Here is a 22163-nt window from a genome sequence, read left to right on the forward strand (position 1 = left end):
GGGACTAACAAGAAATCCAGGTGAACTAACAGCATACTAACTATGGGATCCTCAGAGAAACAGCCTCTTATCTGCTGTTCAAAAGTCCTGCACACTGATGAAAACCAGTCTCTTACAGATTTAAGAATGAATGGACAAATGATCTGAAGAGAACATGCTTTCAAGCAAACAACCTGAAAAACAGCCTTGGTCTGAAAATTTCAGATGGCCTAGGTTAAATAACTATAGTTTATCTAAAACTTAGTAACTGAATTGGCAATGTTCTTATTTCTGAACTTTCTGCTTTATCTTCCTATTAATAAACTTAAAAATGTTTGCTTACTGATCATTTAAACTTATTCTCTCCTTTTAATATTTATCTTTACCCATACTTTTTTTTAAATAAAATCAAGTTAATATAAAAGAAACAGGTGTTTGAACAAAACAACTCCAGATACCTTTCACCTATACAAATCTACATAACACGTTAGTATTATCTTCTTAATTCCCTACAGTTTGAAGATTACATGATAAGGGTAGGTAGGAGGAGCTAGAACTAAAAGAGGAAATGGAGGAAGAGTTAAGGAAGCCCACAAAGAAGGCTGAACAGTTGTTAGGTACTATAAGAAAACAAACTCCATCTTGTTTTGCATACCCACCTGTCAAAGACAGTATCCTTGCAAGCAGGACCCAACAATGTACATCTCTGTAAGGAACTAGGAATAAGATTTCATTTGGGTGGGAAGGGGTTATTGGGCATTAAGCCCAGAAGTGCTTTACCACTGAGCTATATCCCCAACCCTTTTTATAATTTTTGAGACAGGGTCTTGCTAAATTGCCAGGGCTGACCTCAAACTTGCCATCTTCCTATCTCAGCTTCCTGAGTCCCTGGGATTACAAGTGTGTGCTATGGTGCCTGGCTGCATTTTTTTTAAGCATGGAGATATCTTTATCATTTCCTTATGTTAGTTATGTAAGATAAGAAAACTTACATTCAGATAACATGGTATTTTCTATAGCTATGTTCAGAGTTCGGAGCCAACCTTTATCTAGGTATTTTAATTTTTTTGGTGCTTCTTTTGACATTGAAATTTTTTGATTCTGGTATATTATGTAAAAAATCATGTTAGCAACAAAATCTGTAATTTTTACCTTCAGTAGGAATTCCTGTAGTTCCTGGTGGGTTTTTGTTACTGTTGTGACTGAAAGATCAGACCAATTTACCTGATTTAAAAAAAACACATATTGTATGGTTATTGTTTAGGCAGGAACTGGCTAGAAAAAAGCTGCATGTAAAACAAAGGGCCTTACTTAAATTTTATTAACAATTAGAAATATAAAGTTCATCTACTGTTGTCATATTTCTTCCAAGTTTTTAAATTAATTGTACATTGAAATTTTGTTCAAAAGTTTTCCAATAACTTTTTCAATTTGCATGATGTGAGTGTGTGTGTGTGTGTGTGTTTTTAAAGCAGCCGTAAAATGTGACTGCTTTAGTAATTTTTTCACAAAGGAAATGTCTTCATTTTTTGGTAACATTATAGGACTCTAAAATGACATTCTTATAGTATATGTCTATGCTTTTAAAGACAAAAGTTCTATCAACTGAAACTTACTACATATACATCATTAAGAATTGGTAGTACGATTTCATATTTTTAGGAGAAATATGGTTTATGAGGTGACTTCATCATTATTTCATATCTTTAAAATCCGAGTAAGATACAGCTATGAACACCTCCATTTTCAGATGGAGAAATTAAAGCTCAAAAAGGTAAATTTATTGAGGTACAATCTAAGGAAGCACAAGAGCTAGAACTGGAACCTATACACTGCTTGACCTTTGGATTACTTTTACATTAGTAGACTCCATTGTGGCCCATTAATAATTTCTACCATGAGCTATGCTTATATCTAAGCCTTATCAATTAACTATGTCATAATTAATCTGGTACTTACAAGTGAAATTTTATCCAGCAACCTTCAAAACAATCTATATTAATATTCAAGTGTTTGTTTATTAAGAAGCTTCTTAGCACTGTCTGACTCTTGTGTCAGGGGACATAGAAATTGACAAGAAAGTGGATGCTTCCATAAGCTGGAATTCACAGTCTTATGCCAGAGGCAGATAAAATCAAATGAATGCATAAGAATTTCCCTCAGTAATCAGTGCTACTGAGAAGAGGAACAGGGCATTGAACAAGGGTAGCTATGATGTCAAGGAGGCCCTCTGAGAAGGAGCATTGAGCAGTATGTAACTCAGGCCTTGGTTCAGAGCAAGGTTACAGTGAAGCTCTGGCAACCAAAGGAGAGCCAGGATGCCGAGCATCCAGGGCAAAGAGTAGAACACTGCCACAGTGAGACATCTGGAGACTGGAAACCTGAAAATCAAGGCTATTTCTCCTTCAGAGTAGAAGCCAGAGTCCTGAAATTCATTCAACAACTGTACTGAGCAAGACAGATGATAAAGACACCTTCTCTTCACAAGATGATAATTTACTGCAAGAGGTATGATTGCAGAAAACCTTGGATAAAAGAGGAAACTTTCTGCCAGAGGGTCAGAAGGGACTCTGAGAGAGGTACAGCTGAAATCTGGCAAACAATGCCATGCCAGGGAGGAGGACTGAAGCAAAGCAGCACAGAAACATGACCACATTCCACCTGGCTTCAGCACCTGTGTGGTCCAGGCTTAGAGAAAAGGAAGGACAGTGAAGCCCCAGCAGGAGAAGCTGGGAAGATGTGGACAAGGAATCTGCCACAGTCAACAGGCAAAAAGGAGACCTAGAAGTTGTATCCTGGCAGTAGCAGAGCTGGGTTCCATGGTTATTCAGAGAGCTGACTCAAGGACAGACGACTGAGAGCAGCCACAACACACAAGGACTACCGGACATCAGAGAAAGGAGAGGAAGAAACATCGCCAGCAGAATGGAAAAACAATGCCAGGAGAGACAAAGCCTGTGGTCTTGATTTCAAAAATATTGGTGAAAATGTGCTTTTTAACAGTATCTCTTACATATTAACTGTCTCCTTAAATCTAAGGCTTTAATTTCTATTTAATAAAATTGCCACTGTAATTTTAATGTGATACATCTTAACAAAAAATTGGCAAACCATGCAGTGTATACTGAAAACAGCACATTTCCTTACTTAAAAAGCAGATATATACATATATGTGTGTGTAAAAAAAAAGGTATTTCCCTTAAATTAGCAAAACTGCCATAAGTTCTTCCAAAACTCACTTAGCAAGGTATATGAAATATCTTTTGTGGGTGAGAATAGCTTACTTTGAAAGTGTACTCCCAAAATTTGTCAGCCCTTTTTCTCTGGACTCCTTTCAACATTATCTTCTCGATGTGTACAGCTGAAAGAAAAAACACACACACTGACTTGTGCTATAGGGATGAGACATGCACTTCAGTTACCCAAAGTAACCCTATAATTTAACAACTCTTTAGTAATCAAACTATTTACTTTATCTTTACTCCTAGCCGTAAGTCATGAAGTAAAACAGAGCCACAGCAATATGACGCTCATCTACGAAGTAATTTTTTTCTACATGCCTTCAACATGCTAAGTGCCTACCCAGTGTCAAGCACTCTGCTAACATCAAAGATTCAAAAAATAATAATAGTAATAATAAAAGATGCTTGTACTGAAAATATCTTTCTAAATGATAATTTTTAAAACTTCATTAAGATTACCACAAACAGAGCCTTTTAGGATCAACTAAATTTGGTTTCAATTATTTATACACACTAGGTAAAAACTTTAGAAAACATTTTAATTTTTAGTAAAAAAAATACTTAACAGATAACAAGCTGACAAAAATTTCTAATTAGTCATTTTTCTCAAATGTGGCCCTTAATATTATACACTATAAATTAGTATACAAATTGAACTTAATGTGAACTACGAAGGTTTGTTACAGCAAAACTTTCCACAATTTATAATAAACTAGGAGACATCAGTGACATTAAACTTAAAAATAATTACTCTGAATTCAACTAATAATCAGTTTACTCATGAAGAAAGCAAATGTACAAACCTCCAACTACTCATTTTAAACCTGCTTTGGTAAAATCGTCACCTTAGGAAATAAATCAAATTAAAAAAAGCCTACTGGCAAAGGGCCAATCTACTGAGTATAAAGTAAGAAAATCAGATTATTGTTCAGTGTATAAACAGAAGAAGCCCTTAATCAGTAGGGAGGTAACACCAGAGGCTGACAATAACGAATATATACAGGTTACAAGGAAGATGTTAGGAAAGAAAACAATAGAATATGGTGGGTCACTGTTGGATTTAGGGGAACAGGCATTAGGGAGGGAAGAGGAGGATTTATTTGCTCTAGAAAAAGTTAAAATAGATGAAATAGATAGAACATACACAGTGACAATAGAAGAGAGGAGGAGATAAGACTGCCACAGACTATGGAAGGTGGGCATTGAGAAAGGTGGCACAAAGCATAAAATACAGAAATATGCACGGAAAGGTGCTCGTGGTAAACACAGGGAGCATGATCAGGGCTTGGTGTCAGCTTCCAAACACAGTGTTTGGGAGCCTGCTTCTGGGCCAGGTATTTTAAGGATGGAGATCAAAGAAATCTTAAAATCCAGATGAGAAGCCTGTAACTCCTAAGACCTGTACAGTATTATAAAGACCAAGGTGGGGATGGGAGAGTCTGCTGTCTCCAAAAACTATTAAATTACTTAAAGAATGATGCTATTAAATAAAACCCTTGGGAACTAATTCATGTTCAGAAATAAAACAGCTCTACCTCTGCAAATCTTTGGATTTAAGGGTCAAAGAAACTTTTTTTGGGGGGAGAGGCAGATTTCAGTTTAGTTTAGCAGAAAAAGACATGATGGCACTATAAGACATGGGAATATGATATAGTTTCAGCTTGAATTTCAGCTTGAATACTTGCTGTTATCTACCAGAATCAAGATAAAACAGGAGAGTATGTGACAAGGGATGGCTGAGAATGCCTTAACCCTCATAAATTAAAATTAAACAGCACGTATTATATTCACTTTTTAAAAAGTTGGGAATATAAGAAAAATCATCTATACCACCTTATAGTTAATTACTGTCATTTGGATATAGTCTTTGTTTTTCTAAAATACTTTATTAAAACAAAGGGACCTTCACTGGTCATTCATATATGTTCAATGAGCTTAACTGAAGAAGTCTTATGATTAAAGTAGTTTAGTTGGAGAGACAGGAGTACTGTGATAGTACAAACAGAAGTGATAATTACGGAAACTTTTTAAATCATTAAACATCCCCTTTCTCCTCTATAAGGAAAAATGAATTACACAGAAAGGATTATTACTGTGACTAAAAGAAGACATACTGACATAAACTCAAAGTTGTTATAACCAAGTATAGTGCTTATTGTATTCTTATTTCTTCTAGAGCCTAGATGGCAGCCTACACTTGAACTTTTCTCCCAATACAGGCTAACAGACTCTAAAAATGCAAAGAGAATATCCAAGCTCATTTCTTTTTATATGGCAATGTCTTTTCATCTCCTATCCCATCCTACTTAAAAATGTCATATTGCAGTGAAAATGGATTTGTAAACAATTTATTCACTCTTACACTGAACTCTGTAAAACTTGTTTTCTCAGTAGACATTAAGTACATTCTATAGGTTTTTGTAAAGGGCTCTACTAAATATTTTGGGACTAGAATAGTCTTTGCCCTCTGGAAGCACATGACTAGGTTTGCAATACAGCCAAAAAGACAACTATGAGACAGAACAAATAAGAGCATGCTCCAACAAGCCATGGCTGAAGAACAGGGAGGAGCCCAGAATGTAGAGGGCAGAACTGGGAGGACTGGCTTTTAAATGAAACCTAGGACAAGCAGGATTTTACTACTCTAAAAAGGAAGTGAAGAATTAATCATCAGTGTAAACAGTACTCCATATTTTAAGTTTTCAACAGAGGAAGCATACCTTCTCGCTGAGCTCTATGAGGTGCCACGGTAAGTCCATCCTGAGGTATTGGGGCTTGTTCTATCAAACTAGTCTCATTACTTTGCAAGTAATCACCATGAGCAGTGTCATTCTAGAGAAGAAAAGGAGGGACATATTAATCTACACCACAGAATAATTCATCCCATAAAAATAAAACGGAGTAAATTCTTAAAGTTTTAGGTAATCACTTTAGTAGCAAATTTTAGAGATCAAGTAAGTGATCACACACTAAGGGCAAAAGGGCACAAAGCGTCAAAGCCACCAGTAAAAGAATTATCAATGTTTATCTTCATTTAACAGAAATACCCTATCAATTACTTACTTTCCCAGCTGTTATGTAACATAAAAACTGCATATTGCTATTCAGAGTTGCTAGTGATGTCAATTCTATACCACACTGAACCAGAATCAAAGGAAGATACATAGGAAAAGGTACCCTTCATGTTAATCATCCAAAGGTAAGGGCATTTTTACTTTAACAGTAATCATTACAGAATTTTCACTCATTGCTTGGTTTTAGTAACAGACTAATGATGCTCTGTTAGGAAAAAGTTTTACAAAAGTTATTATTAATACATGTGAATTTTTTTTAAAACAAGAATGTGAAGAATGTATATGGATAGTGAATTTACTAGTAAGATCAAGTCATCTGTTACAGTTTGGATACAAAGGGCCTCCCAAAAGCTCATATGTTGGCAACATGATGCTCCATGTAGCAATGTTTAGAGATGAAATGATTAGATTATGAGAGATGTAACCTCACCAATGAATTAATCCATTTGATGGGTTAATAATTTGAATGGACTACTGGGTGGTAACTGTAGGAAGGGAAGGCATGGCTGGAGGAAACAGGTCACTGTTGGCATGGCCTTGGCCTATATCTGTCCCTGGCCCCTCCTCACTGCTTCCCAGCTGCCAGGAGCTGAGCAGCTTTCCTCCACCATACTTTTCCACCATGATGTTCATCCTCACCTCATGCTCAGAGCAATGGAATCAACCAACTTGGACTAAGACCTTTGAAACTGTGAGCACAAAATAAACTTTTCTTCCTCTAAGCTGTTCTGGTCAGGTATTTGATCACAGCAACAAAAAGCTGACTAACACATCTTCTAACAGCAAACCTAATTGAGTTAGCTCCACCAATCAATAATGAACTAGTTTATGCCTAGGAGATCTGCTGCTTGTAGTAATAAAGAGCATGCTAATCTTACAGCTTTCCATAATTAAAGCACTATTATGTACATATTGTTACTATGACATATTAAACCAAAAAATAAAATAGACCTTATCCCTTCAGAATCGAAAACACCACTCATCAAAATTGACTCACAGTTTCAAGAACCAATCACATTTCTATATATCTGCATTGATTTTTTAGTTGTGTAAAGAAATGAAGTGATCCAAAAACTTTAAAATTCCCAAGAATCTCCATTTAAGGTACTTTGCTCTCCTATATAATCACACTCTCTAGTCTGATGAGGAGTATGAGCTGCCAGTTGACAGCTCTATTTGTGGGAATAAAGCACCACATTATACTCTTGGGAACTAAGCTTCAGCCTAACAGTGTCTTCTGAAACCCACAATAAAGAACCATCTAATGAGAAGAACACAGACCTTTTATTTCAACATCCAACCTTGGAAATGTTTAGTTTAATGGCATTTATCAATTTTCAATATTTTTTTTAAATGTACATATGAATTCCTTTAATAATAACCAAATTATTATACCCTAACCCAGGACATATTATCTTTTATTACAAAGTTGTAGGATCACATTTGCCTAAGAGGGACTTTGTTTCTGAAAAACTCAACACTGCTTGAAGTATATCAAAAATCGACAGAAATGTGGAGCTAGGGGTATAGATCAGTGGCAGAATGTCTGCTTAGTGTGCACAAAGTCCTGGGGGGGAGGGGAGGGGAGGAAACAGAAATAAAGTGTCATAATCCTCTCTCAAATTGTTGTGTTAACTGAAAGAAGCTTCTTGCCTAGGGTCAACCATTTCTTACATTGCTCACAGGTGGTACAAAACTTAAAAAGAACAGTCTTGCCGGCCGTGGTGTAATTCCAGTAGCTCTGGAGGCTGAGGTGGGAGGCTGAGGCAAAAGGATAGCTAGTTCAAAGCCAGCCTCAGCAAAAGCAAGGTGCTAAGCAACTCAGTGAGACCCTGTCTCTAAATAAAATATACAATAGGCTGTGGCTCAGTGGTTGAGTGCCACTGAGTTCAATCCCCAGTACTCCCTCCAAAAAACACTCTTTCAAATACAAATAAATGCAAAAATATGCAAAACAACACTCTTCATAAGGGACAGGCAAATCAAAACCACAATGAGATATCACTTTATACCCATTAGGATGGTTATTATCTAAACACAGAAAACAAGTGCTAGTGTGGATGTGGATACCCTGATGCACAAACCCTGACGTATAAACCCTGATGCACTGATGGTGGGAATATGAAATGGTACAGTCACTATGAAAGACAATATGGCAGTTCCTAAAAACAATTAAACAAAGAATCACCATATGATCCAGCAATTCTATTTCTGGATATATGCTCAAAAGAACTGCTTTCCCTCAAATATAATTTGCACACAACTATTCACAGCTGCATTATTCACAACAGCCACAAGGTGGAAACAATTCAAATGTCCACTGATGAATGAATAGATAAAATGTGGTATATACATGACTGTATATTACTCAGCGTTAAAAGGAATGGAATTCTGATACTATGATATGGGTGAGTCTTGAGGACAGTACTCAAGTGAAATAAGTAAGACACAAAAGAACAAATATTATTCCACTTAAAAGTTATGTTATTAAACTCAAAGAAATTATAATAATGGGCCAGGTATGACAGTACATGACTGTAATCCCAGCAACTTAGGAGGCTGAAGCAGGAGGATCACAAATTCAAGGCCAGTCTCAGCAACTTAGCAAGGCCCTAAGCAACTTAGTGACTCTGTCTCAAAAAATAAAAAGGGCTAGAGAGGTGGCTAATGGTAAAGCACCCCATACCAAAAAGAAAAGACAATAATAATGGTTACCATGGACTAGGGGGAGAGGGTATAAGGAACTGTTTAACATGTACAGAGTCACAGTTTAGGATGAGAGAAAAGTTCTGGAGATGGAGATGCTGATAGCTGCACAACAATGTAAACAGATTTAATGCCACTGAACTATACACTCAAAAAGGGGTGATGTGGCAAATCATATGTATATTTTCACATAATAAAAATTAAAACGAGCATACTGCCTCCAAAAACAACTGAAGCAATCATGAGAAAGTAGTTTGTTTCATAATCAAAAATCACAATTTTAAAAACTGAAGTTAACTTTAAGAACATGATTTAAGGGCTGGGGTTGTGGCTCAGTGGTAGAGTGTTTGCCTGGCATGTGTGAGGTACTAAATCATCAGCACCACATAAAAATAAAATAAAGATATGTGTCCACCTATAACTAAAAAATAAATATAAAAAAATATATAAAAATAAAAGGAACACAATTTACAGGGCTGGAGATATACCTTAGTGGTAGAACACCTGACCAGCACATGTGAGGCCCTGGGTTTGATCTCCCAAACCACCAAAAATAAATAAAAAATATAAATAAATAAATATCAATCAAACAAAAGCCCCCTGTTCAATAAACTAGGGATAAAATAGAGTCTGAGCTTCTATCCAAGGACCTAAATGCATCAACCCATGAAATATCATGTACCAAACCACTTGGACTAAATTTAAAAGCTATTTATAGAACTCACACAGGAGTGAGAGATCAGAATTTTGGTATTTACTAGCCCCAACAGAGAGTGGCTATCAGTATTCCAGCGCTGGGAAATGCTATATTAGGATTTGGCATTACCTGCACCTGTGAGAACAGGCACTTACCCTAAGATAACCAAACCACTTCCCCAATCCAACAAAATTACTCATATCACTGGGCAGCCCCTCTGAATATGGGATGGGCTCCTTCTCAAGAAAGTGCTCCCAAACCTTATAGTATTTGGTCTATTTGTGATTATACTGTGCCCTCGAGAACCACTAAAACAAAAATCAGTTATACTGTGGGAAACTATCCCAATTTAGACAGCCTTAACAAGAAACATAAAAATTCCACAACACATATTTTTATACAGTGCTCACTCCAGTGACCAAAGCATTTAACTTTCTAACTGCAAGCAAGGTACTATCCCAACTCCACAAGTGACTCACATCACCTCTCAAGCAAATCACAAACTGAAAATCAAACATTGGAGGCCACACACTCAACTACCCAAAGAATAAGGAAACTGTAACTTAGTCCTATCAGGTTTGTACCAATTTATGCATCCCACACACAAAAGTTTATTGAGGGAGTACAAATGGTCAAATTTTGAAATAATATTTAATAAACACCACTATTCAACACTGAAGGTTTGTTTCAAATCTGTACCATAACACACTCTTTATCTAAAGAAAGAATTCCTTTTATTATTTCCAAAGCAAGAATGACTATACTATATGGCAGCAAATATTTTATAAAATACCTGGGTAAGTACAATTCAAAATAAGTCCCCCACACCTCCCGCCAAACACACACACACACACACACACACACACACATCACTGCCTGATGCACTTAGTCTTAAAGCAGTTTATCATACTGGTATTTTTGGAACAATATTTGAAAAGTTTAAGTATATGAGATTATGACTGAGCACTTATGATATATGCAATGCTGATAAAAATGAGATATAATGCATAATCTTCAGGAAAACTTAAAATATCTAGTAGGAAAGATCAGTTTATATGTTAAAATAATACAAATATTATATACATGGTACAAAATAAAACGAACATTGCTGGGAAAACTGGAAATCCATATGCAGTAGAATGAAATATTTGTTGGGGGGGGGGGTAAAGGGATTAAATTCAGGGGCACTTGACCACTAAGCCACATCTCCAGCCCTGTTTTTTGTAGTTTATTTAGAGACAGGGTCTCACTGAGTTGCTTAGTGCCTTGCTTTTGCTGAGGCTGGCTTTGAACTTACAATCCTCCTGCCTCAGCCTCTAGACCTGGTGAGATTACAGGTGGGTGCCACTGTGCCCAGCTTGTAGTCGAATGAAATTTAACCCCTCACTCACCCTGCACAAAACTCAACTCAAATGACGCCCCAACACTCTTAACATATTGGCTCAGGAACTGACTTCCTTAATAAGACTCCTAAAGCACAGGAGGTACTCAATAATCAATAAATGGGATGGCATCAAACTAAAAGGTTTCTTCACAAAGGAAACAATCAAGAACGTGAAAAAAAAAAAAGCATACAGAATGGGAGAGAATCTTTGCCACCTGCCCCTCAAGAGCGTTAATTTCCAGTATATACAAAGAACTCACAAAACTTAGCATCAAATACCCAAATAACCCAATCAATAAATGGGCAAAGGAACTGAATAGATACTTCTCAGAAGAAGAAACACAAATGGTCAATATACGAAAAAATGTTCAACATCCCTAGCAATGAGAGAAATGAAAATTAAAATTACACTGAGATTTCATCTCACTCTAATCAAAATGGCAATTATCAAGAATACAAGTAACAATAAATCTTAGGATATTGAAGGGAGGTACACTCATGGGGCTGCACTGCAGTTTTAGCTCAGTGGTAGAGCACATGCCTTAGCACGAGTGAGGTACTAGGTTCCATCGTCAGTACTACAAAAATAATAAATAAATAAAATAAAAATATTTAAAAATATAAAAAAGGAGCACTCACACATTGCTGGTGGGACTGCAAATTGGTGCAACCACTCTGGAAAGAAGTATGGAGATTCCTCAAAAAATTAGGAACGGAACCACCATTTCCGTTGACCCAACTATCCCACTCCTCGGTTTACAGCCAAAAGATTTAAAATCAGCATACTATAGTGACATAGCCACATTTATGTTTATAGCAGCTCAATACACAATTGCTAAGCTATGGAACCAACCTAAATGCCTTTAACAGATGAATGTATAAAGAAATTGTGGTATATATACACAATGGAGTATTACTCAGCCAAAATAACATTTGCAAGTAAATGGATGGACTATGTGGTAAGTGAAATAAGCCAGCCCCCCAAAAAACAAAGGTCAACTGTTTTTGCTGATATGTGGAAGCTAACACAATAAGGGGGAGAGAGGAAAACAGATCAAGTTAAATGAAAGGGAATGAAGGTAAAGGAGGGGGATAGGAAAAGGAAAGCCAGTGAAATGAATCCAAAATAATTTTCCTATGTACTTATACAAATATACCATAGTGAATCCTCTATCATGTACATCCATATGAATGGGGTTCTAACTAGAATATATATTCCATACTTGTACAATTGTATCAAAATGAATTCTACTGTCATGTATACATAGCTTAAAAAGAACCAAAAAAAAAAAAAAAAATAGGGGCTGGGGATGTGGCTCAAGAGGTAGCACGCTCACCTGGCATGCACGGGGTGCTGGGTTCGATCCTCAGCACCACATAAAAATAAAATAAAGATGTTGTATCCACCGAAAACTAAAAAATAAATATTAAAAAATTCTTTCTCTTTAAAAAAAATAACAATAACACAAAGAATTATAGAAGTACCAAAACTCTAACAGAATACACGTGCTACTAGAATTTGAAATTGGCAAAGAATCTTATAAGACTGCCAAAAGGATAATTAGAAAGAACATCATGCAAGAGGTGATGGCACGAACCCAGCCCAAATGAAAGGCAAGACATGTGAAGAAAGAGTGGATAAATGGGACGGTAAGTCAAAGACCTATTAGAGGCCAGGGTCCATAATCACTGAAAGAAAACGTAGAATGATGAAATACTGATTTAGGAAGATGTATCTAGTAACAGTATCCAAAACAGTGGAAGGGCTGAAGACAGGGAATCAGGGGACTACTGTAAGTGTCTAGGCCCAAAGTCCCAAAATAGAACAGTGTCAGCAAGAATAAGGAAAGGGCAGCCAGGACATGAGGGGAGAAGAGGATTAAGGTGATCAAGCAAACCTGGGTGACTGAAATATAATGAGAGCACTGAATGATTTGGAAGATCCTTTTTTATCAATGATGTGTTCTTTTAAGACAGATTAAGTTTAAAGTGACAGCTGACCTTCAGGGAGATTACATAGGCATGTGCACACACAAATATTTTCATTGGCTCACATGAGACCCGTTGACAACCTAGTCCTCTAATGGGCCCTTCAAGGCCCTCTGTAGCCCAACCACTATTATCTATTTAAACATCTATAGTTTTATTTATCCATTTCAGCCAAATTGTGCTAATCATTCTTTGAACAATGTATGTACCTCACTCTGTTTACCCAGCATTTTCATGTACATTATTGCCATATTTTCTTCACACTAGTTATATAAATTAGATGAGTATGCTATCCCTATCTTATACTAGGCACTCAAGCTTGGAAAATGACCTTTCAAAACCTAAATCTCACCTCAAATAAACCACCTGAATGAGCATCAGACAGTTCTAATGAACCAAGACAAGTGGAAAAGAATTAAAGGTCACTTATTCCCTGGAGCATAGGAACAGAAGGAAATGGACTACCAAGGGCCCAAGGCTCTACCACCTGTAACATAAACACCTGACCAGGCACTTCCCTTCTACAATGACAATTTACAAAAATAGGAACCAAAAATAGTTCCCGAATGAAGGAGGCTTCTGTCACAAAGAATTCTGGTTAAGTACTACTACTACATACAATCTTCCTTAATGAACAATATAGCCACTAACATTAAAACCCTGTATGCTGAGAGTAATTACAGGCCTTTTTGCTTGTTTTCAAAACAACAAACTTAACATTTCTAAAGAAAAAAAAAATTTAAATAAGCCTCAAAAATTAGCCAGCTTGATAACATCTATAAAGAGAAAATATAAAAATTTTCTTCATGTAATTTAACAAAACTTCAAAACAGCTTTAACTTACAGAATAGTTTCCTAATTAAATATGAAAACTGGTTAAAGATTTAAGTAGATTATAATTGCACGGTAATTCATGATATTCCCAATTCAAAATATGTATTTTCCGGGGCTGGGGATGTGGCTCAAGCGGTAGCGCGCTTGCCTGGCATGTGTGCGGCCCGGGTTCGATCCTCAGCACCACATACAAAACAAGGATGTTGTGTCCGCCGATAACTAAAAAATAAATGTTGAAATTCTCAAAAAAAAAAAAAAAAATGTATTTTCCCCATTCCTAATACAATACAGGAAGAACATATTTTAATGATCTGTAATTCAGAGAATTGCTTCCTTTCAGGTTTTAACAGATTCCTGGTGAAAAATAATAGTCCCAAATAAATGTGTCTCAAATACTGCCTTTTTAATAGTACATCCTTCTGAACATCAATCTGTCCAATAGCAATAAAGAAATATATACGAAATACTCCACCACAGAGACTTTCACTAAGTGGAAAAGCAAAGGAAAAAAAATCCACATTCCTGAAAATGGGAGGCTGTACCTTAGTGGAAAAGAAAACTGCACTAAACATTATTTTCAACTGTGAATGGTGTTCATGATACAGTGTGAAATTATTATGCAACTTACTAATTCAATCACTACAACCTCAAAAGGTAGTTACCATCCCCACTTTACAGACAAGAATGAGGCCTGGGGGTTTTAGTGGCCTGGTTAATATTACAGAACTAGTAGAAGACCTTGAATTTAAACCTCTAACAAGGGCTCTATTAAACATGGCTATAGCTCAAGGCTTTTTGATTGCCTCTACAACATACTTTCAATGCCCCCCACCCCCGCAAAAAAAAAAAAGAAGAAAAAGTAGTAAAGAAAAATTTCTATGTAGATACATAGATATAAACATATCTTAGTTAACTTGAAAAAAATTTGCTTCCTTTCCTCCCTCTCCCCCCCCACAGCACCCTTAGTATGACACTTGCCCTCAGGGTTTTTATCTGAGAAAACCATTGTACAGAAAAAATATACCTGGGGAAAGATACACAAAATTTTAGTGATTACTTGCTATTAAAATAATCACTACTTAAGTAGGATATTTTAAAAAACCTCTTCCAAAGGCTCTTATAACTAAACTGCTGCTTTTATTCCTTTATTCTTTGCTGCAGTTGCAGGTTATTCTTGCTCCACACTCTTGAGATTCTATATCCACAACTACCTGCTACTGACTTCCATGCAAAGCTAATCTTCTACCTAAAATTGTTCATGTTTACTGAAGACCATGTAGCAGACACTAGAGTACTTGGTCACTGAATTCAACAATTCAAATACTAGTACTGTTATCATACCCAATGGTTTAAGTGAGGAATCCTTACACAGGCCCACTGCTCCAATGATACACTTTAAAATATCAAATATTGTAGCAGTAGTCAATGAATGAAATAAAGGTATCTAATGCCAGTAAGCATTAAAACTATTCTTTTGAAATCATTTTTTTAAAAGCATCTTTTTAGTCTAATACAACAGAAATCTTAACAAACTGTCCTCATTTTACGTAGATGTTTCCTCTATTCTAGTTGGCAATCAAGCTTTCTAGAAGTAACAACATTTGTGTTCAAATCTTTCAGTTTTCTTTTTCAGGTCCCAGCATTATCTGTATTGCAAAATTTGTGAAAATATTTGGTCTACCAAGTATGATAAAGATAATTTATACTAAGAAAAAGTAACAATTTTGAACTTTTTTTTTAGTAACTTTACTAATTTTAATAAGCCGCAGCCAATGAATTCTTGAAAGTTCAAATGATACTGAGTTCAAACATGATTTATGGGCTTAAATGACATTAAAATATAGCATTGCGTGTCTTAGTGTTAAAAGTTTTTATCCTTCATTCAAATTTTAGTACTATTTGCTAAGTCAGGCAACTAAAATTTAAGGATCCTGAAAACTCAACCACCAGAGAATGGCTAAACTCATAATCCTGACACCACTACAATGTCTATTTATTTTATGTTTCTTACATATTTTTATTGCTATTTGGGGGGGGATAAAGCTCCAATATTAGAATATCCATGCTCATAAATACCTCAGTGTCTTAAGCATGCAAACCTAGGAAGCTTGTCTTGTTTGGTGTCTCCTCAATGAAGCACCAACGATGCTAGTAACCTTTAAAATACTTAGGCAGTTTCCTGTTCCTAACACATACTTAATAATGTAGCTTCCTAGTAATATAAAGAGACCTATTTCTGAAACCAGTCAGGTGTTTTCAACTATACTATACTATACTATACATGTGGTCTAACTACACCAATCACACATATTTTGTAGGACATTATTAATGAGTATTTTCACTACTATTCATAAACTTACTGAAATCTATATAAGTTATTGGATGTAACATTTACCAAGACATCATCCAAATCACATTGAAAATTAAAATCCTCTGGAAATGACAAAATGTAAAAACATACTCGTTCAATCTTTTTGTTTTCTAATATGACCCAGTGAGTATATTCTAGTGGTAATCTGTGGACTTGTCATCTCAACTATTAACATTGTAACCATGACACTTATGTGCTGAAAGGGGGCAAATTCTAAGGCTTGTAACTAATATCGAAATGCACTTTCTATGAAATCTACCAAATTATGCTCTTGGTCCATGTGTGATTATACCACAATGAATCCCAATAATATAAATATTATAAACCACTATTTAAAACAATAGGAGAGATTAGTAAAGCAAGTAAATAGGAAGCAAAGGGAAAGAGGAGATACACGGAATGAGATTGGTCAAATTAGCTGTATGTCAGAGTATGGCATAATGAACACCACTATTATAACTATAATATACCATAGTTTAAAAAAAAAAAAATAAGGGAAAAAGCATGTTCTACTTGTAAACGTCGTGTTTTTTTTTTTTTTTTATTAAGAGAAACTGCTTCATATTACATGAAACAAATCTTGAGGGAGCCAGGAACACTATTTTGGTCTATTATAATTTTTCTTAAATAGAAAATTAGGAGAAAACTCTTATTTTATCCATTTAGTGGGGGTGAAAACACGCCCTTTGGAAGACCAAAGAGCTTCGTCTGAGCAGCAATAAGAAAAAAACAGGATTCCTAAGCAATCAGAAGTTGCTTGTCACCACAAGGTTACTTCCGGGGCAGGAAAGGGATGCCCTACGAATTGCCCGTTTCCTACGGTACCGTCACGGCCAAGCGGTCCCAGAGCATGCGGGGCAGGGGCGCGGCGGGCGCGGCCTGCCCTCCCGGGGACCCGGCATGGTCACGTGGGGGCGCGCGGCCGCCATCTTGCGGGGGTGGGGGAGGGAGGAGCCTGCGGGACAGGCCCACACCGCCGTCTGCGGGCCCACGCCGGCGCGTGACCGCCAAGTCCTCCCGCGGGCGACGGCGCCTCCACGCGCTGAATGCGCGAGCCTCGGGCTCCTCCCAACAAACTCCGAGGTAGGCCCTCCCTCCCTGGGGACCCATGGTGGAGCAAGGCAGAGCAACAGCTGGGGTGGACTGCAGTGAAGGAGGATTTAAATCAGCACCAGCAGCCTCAGAGTGACAGCCTAGGGGCAACAAGATCCGCCAAAACGACTTCAAGGCCCAAAGGAGCCACACCTGGAGGACTCGGAGGCCACTCTAATAAGCAGAAAATGCGGGGTCGTAACTAATAAGACAGAAATGATGGTACCACCCCAAACTCCCAGAGAAAAAAGTTCATCATACTAAGCGTCTAGAAATAGCCTTCGATGTCACCTGTAGTACAATGTACCCCTATGATTTATTTCCCCACTCCAATTGATGGCCACAGCACCGCACTTCCTGAGAACTAATGTGCTGAAATTAATGGCAGGATGCCCAACCTGCTTTGTCCACTCCTCCCAGCACGCACTGGTTGCCAGAAAAGGCCATGCACTGCGGTCAAGCTAAAAATCTCATTACTCTGGTTAGCACACATGGCTTCCCTTGGTCTACTTGCTTTACAATATTCGTATTAAGAGCAAAAATTTAAAGAAAAAAAAGGTAAAAAAAAGTCTAGAATTTGAAAATCCAAAATCAGCGGTGTACTCTGTTATCCTTATTGGATGGTATGAATGGAATGATACAAGCGGTTCCGGTTGTGAGACAGTTCATCAGATCCAGAATTCCAGGTTATCTTTACAATATACACTATTACAAGAAAGAATGTTAGGATATCTAACTAAGCATTGTGCCTGACTGCATTCATGCTTTCTTTTTTTAATGGCTATGCTGCATCTTTTCAGATATATTGGTGAGTAGGATTAAGGGTGGAATGAGCTTTACATCATAACACACACTTGTATGCTAGTAGAACACAGACACTGGAGAATAGTAAAAATTCACACTCAACAAGAAAATGCTAGGACTAGCATTACTATACCTGAGTTTGGTAATTCTACACCGTAAATTAGTCACTTCACAGAATCCTGGTAGTTTAAAGGAGGCGCTCAGCCTAAATTCTGTTAAGTACTTTTCAGCCCCCAAATGACTTGAGTACATGGGTACTGAGTTCACACAACCGTTAATGAAACATAATCCCCAATTTTAGCACTAGGACAGTCAATGACAACAAATACATAAGTTGAATTAACTTTGAAGTGAGGTGGGAAATCCCCTTTTCAACTACAGCATCCTAGAGATCACTTAAGTTAAAATGCATGACATCCAAATCAATATTTTGAAAAGTCTGATCCACAAAAAAGTCTGATCTGCTCTTAATGTACATCGTTTTTACTCTGAAACCTACCCCCCTTTCTCCCTTAAATTGTCACTTTCAAGGCCTTTATTAGGCCTAAATAAATTTTCATAGCTCTATAAAAATTCATTTGTTTAATGTTTGTGACAAGTGGCTCATCTAGATTCTCATCTACTTTACTTTGGCGTTTAAATAACTCTCTTGGACAATATTAATGACTATAATAAAGGCCAACAGATATTCCAGTGTTAGAAAGTTGGTTATAAAGGGCATAACCGGACGACCCTCCGAAAGGTTTCTTTATCCAGACCACCTGCCTTACCACTTAGTTATGTCAATTCACATATCTCCACATCGGGTTTCTTCTGCGAGTACCAAGTTCTCTGAATTCCTATTCCAAATGACCTACACGACTCCACTGAATACATACACTGGCATTAAAAATAACAACAACAACAACAACAAAAAAAAAACAGTCCCTTTATGCCAAAGATAAAGGCAACACCTTTCGGTCACCTCCCCCTGGGAGTAAGGTAGAGCTTTAAGACCAGTAGCCAGAAAGGGGAGGTAGGCACTGCCCAGGGCTAGATTGCCGTTACCAGGCTCTTCTAGCGCTCCACTTTTCCCCTACACCTAGTGCGCAGAGATGCTCCAGGCCAAAAACGTCCCGAGACCCTCCGTCCGAAAAGGGCCCTGGGCTGGGAGCTACACGTCTTCCGTGGCACGGAGCAGACTTCTAGAGCATTCTGTTATGGCGGGTGGCTCTGTGTGCATGGGGTGGGGGGAGGGAGGGGAACTGAACGGCCCATCAAAATGAAAACCAGGACTCCCAGGCTGTGAGCCTCGGGGTGGGAATCCCGAGCCACCTGCACCAGAATGGGGCTAGGTCAAGGGGCGTTCCAGGGCGAGGCCCGAGAGGCCGTCGCGGCACTGACTGAACCGCGAATCCTGGGAGGCTCCGCGCGCCTTACCTGGGCCCTGGAGCCGGCAAAGTTGCACGACTCCACCTCCGTTTCTTCGGGGCCCCCGCGGAGCGCGGTGCGGAGCCTTTCCAGATGCTCCCTCAGGGTGACCCGCTGATGGAAGGAGAAAGCCGGGTGCAGCGAAGCCATGGTGAAGAGCAACAGCAGTTCCTCCTGGGCCCTGAAGCCGAGCCCGCCTCCTGCCCCGGGCTCGGCGCCGCCGCCTTCCAGGCCGGAGCCGTCCTTCTCGGCATCCTGCTCGCCGTTGCCGTCCTCGCCACCCGTCTCGTCCTCCGCGGCACACCGCGAACCCTCGCCGCGGGCCGCGCGAAGGCTCTTGAGCACCGAGTCCACCTGGGGCAGGAGGCGGTGAAGGCGGCCGGCAGCCTCCCGGTTTTCCGAGCCCAGTAATGCCAGGTAGACGATGAGGCGAGAGCGCACGGCGGGCTCTCTGAAGTCAGCCAGAGGCCCTGGGTCCAAGAGGCCGTTGGCCTTGGCCTCGGAATCGCGCAGGTAGTGGTAGTCCTTGCGCGCCAGGTCCTCCAGGCACGAGCCGAGGAAGCGCAGCTCCAGCGGGTTGCACAGGTCCAGCAGCCCGCACATGAACTCCAGGCGCTGAGCCGAACCCAGCACCAACCCGAACCACTCGTACACTCGTTCCTGCTCGCGCAGCGCCGCCGCGGGTCCCCCGCCGCCGCCCGGCATGCCCGCCCCCGCCGCCGCCCCGCCAGCAACAGGCGGCCCGAGCCCCCGGGGCAGCGGCGGCTGCGGAGGCTGGGGACCCCGCGGCGGGCCCGCGGGCGGCGGCGGTGGCGGCGGGGGGCGGCAGTCGCGGCGACGGCGCGGCGGCGCCTTCGCGCCCGGCCGCGCGTCCGCCTCGGGCTCCTCCACCTCGGGCGGCGGCTCAGCAGGGTGCGTCGGCTTCAGCGGCAGCTTCATCCTCAGCATCCTCGGCTAGGGCGGCGCGGACATGCGAGCGGGGGCGGGCGGGAGGGGCCGTGGGGCGGGGGCCGAGGCGGCGGCGCGGCCGTCAGGAGTGGGGCCCCTCCATGCCGCCAGGGGAGGGCCGGGGGTGGGTCTCGACCGGCGAGGGGGGCGGCGGCCGGCCGGCGGGGTCGCTGGCGTCCTCTTCCCGGGCCGGAGGCGGGGCGTGCCCGCAGCGGCTCCTCCCCCTGGGCTCCGCGCCGGCAATGGGAGCCCTGGTGCGGGTGGGAGCGAGCAAGCGTGTCCTCCTTCCGCCTCCCCTCTCTGTCGTCCGCACTGGGCTGGGGCGGCGGCGCCTGAGCGGTTCCCTCGCGAGCCGGCAAGGACCCAGCGGCTGGGAGAGGAGGAGGAGCGGCTGGGCCGGGCGGAGACGCTTGCGGGCTCCGCGCACTGCAATTCAGCCAATCAGAGATCTGAGCTGACGGTTACGTAGATCTCTCCGCCCCAGGGACCGCCTTTCTCGGAGAAGCCACGCCCAACTGCTGCCTGGCTGGCTTCTCTTGCGACTTCCGCGAGGTCCTAATGTCTGTCGTTTCCTGTGGCTGGAGGAGACCGGGTGAGACGGTGGGGCTAGGTGGTCTCACCAGGGCACGGGGAGAAGCGTGAGAGGCTCAAGTTAGAGGAGGAAAGTGGGCGACTTCATTTTTCCCGAGGACCCAGACCCCATTTTGACGACTGACACCCCACTGCTGTGCTCCTCGCGTCAGCCGCCTGCTCACCTCTGCCAGCACGGTCCCGGCGCCCTGAGCAAGTCCCGGGAACCGGCATTTCACTCTAGGACCGCGCAGACCCCAAGACGAACCCGTTCAAGTCCTCCACCGCCTGGTGGGCTTTATGAAAGTCAGCAATGGGATTATTCCCACCTTGTAAAACTTTACAGGGATCATTTGTGTTGATTCTCCGTGTCGCAGATCAGAGAATTGGGCTGGGATGCAAGGCGGTGACTTGGGGGCCTGGACATTTGGACCGCGAGCTAGCCGCCAGGCCCAGACTGGCTGCTCTGTGCGGAGGTGGGGACTGGAGACCTGACCCGCCGCTGGCCCAACGGTTGCTTCTGGTCTGTAAAGCTCTTAAAAGATTATTTCCATGGTAGTTTGGGGTAAAGCCCTCCCGCACGTTTCTTTTGGAAATCATTAATTTGCTAAATAACGTTTTGGTGCCCAACACTAACACTTTGAATCCTTGTGCCTGTATGAATTTCCTATAACTCAAGGAATGTAATAAGGTACCACAGGATTTAATTTTTTAAAAAGGTTTAAAGGCCTCCAAAATGTCTTTCACACTGTTGCTTTTTTTTTAGTGATACAGTCCAAATTTTTAAAACCCAGAGGGATCATTTGAGGGTTAATTTTTTTAAAAAGGTGGTTTAAAAACAACAACAATGCTTTAAGTTAAGAATTTCTACTACAACTATATAATAAGGAGTCTGGACAAAAATAAGAATCATATTGTAACTCCAAGATGTTGGGACATCTGTTGGGAGAACATATGTTGAACCCTCTTTATCTCACAACTTTATGCTTTATAACTCAGTACAAATTTGAATTGAACCTTAAATCATCTTCGTGAGAGATGGAAAATTATTTTCAACATATTT

At 40.3% G+C, this 22163-nt stretch overlaps 1 protein-coding gene and 1 long non-coding RNA gene across 18 annotated transcripts in view; one reads left to right on the forward strand and one right to left on the reverse strand.

The window, feature by feature from the left end:
• Positions 1-20756, reverse strand: part of Zcchc2 (zinc finger CCHC-type containing 2) — a 65726-nt gene extending 44970 nt beyond the window's left edge. For 16 of the 17 annotated variants that reach the window (XM_071602685.1, XM_071602684.1, XM_071602683.1 and 13 more), the window contains exons 1-4: positions 19592-20756; positions 5942-6053; positions 3264-3340; positions 1132-1203 (exon numbers count right to left, since the gene is read on the reverse strand). In XM_071602685.1, the coding sequence (XP_071458786.1) occupies positions 1132-1203; positions 3264-3340; positions 5942-6053; positions 19592-20530 (1200 nt within the window). In that variant the 5' untranslated portion in view covers positions 20531-20756. The remainder of the gene's footprint in view (positions 1-1131; positions 1204-3263; positions 3341-5941; positions 6054-19591) is intronic. The other variant, XM_071602687.1, reaches the window with a different exon arrangement.
• A 465-nt stretch (positions 20757-21221) lies between these two features.
• The window catches only part of LOC117794793 (uncharacterized), a 54051-nt gene continuing 53109 nt past the window's right edge, over positions 21222-22163 (forward strand). Inside the window, exon 1 of the long non-coding RNA XR_004618658.2 lies at positions 21222-21623. This is a non-coding gene — a long non-coding RNA (uncharacterized lncRNA). The remainder of the gene's footprint in view (positions 21624-22163) is intronic.

Source organism: Marmota flaviventris, chromosome 16 (genome assembly GCF_047511675.1).
Source record: "Marmota flaviventris isolate mMarFla1 chromosome 16, mMarFla1.hap1, whole genome shotgun sequence".
Classification (NCBI taxonomy): domain Eukaryota; kingdom Metazoa; phylum Chordata; class Mammalia; order Rodentia; family Sciuridae; genus Marmota; species Marmota flaviventris.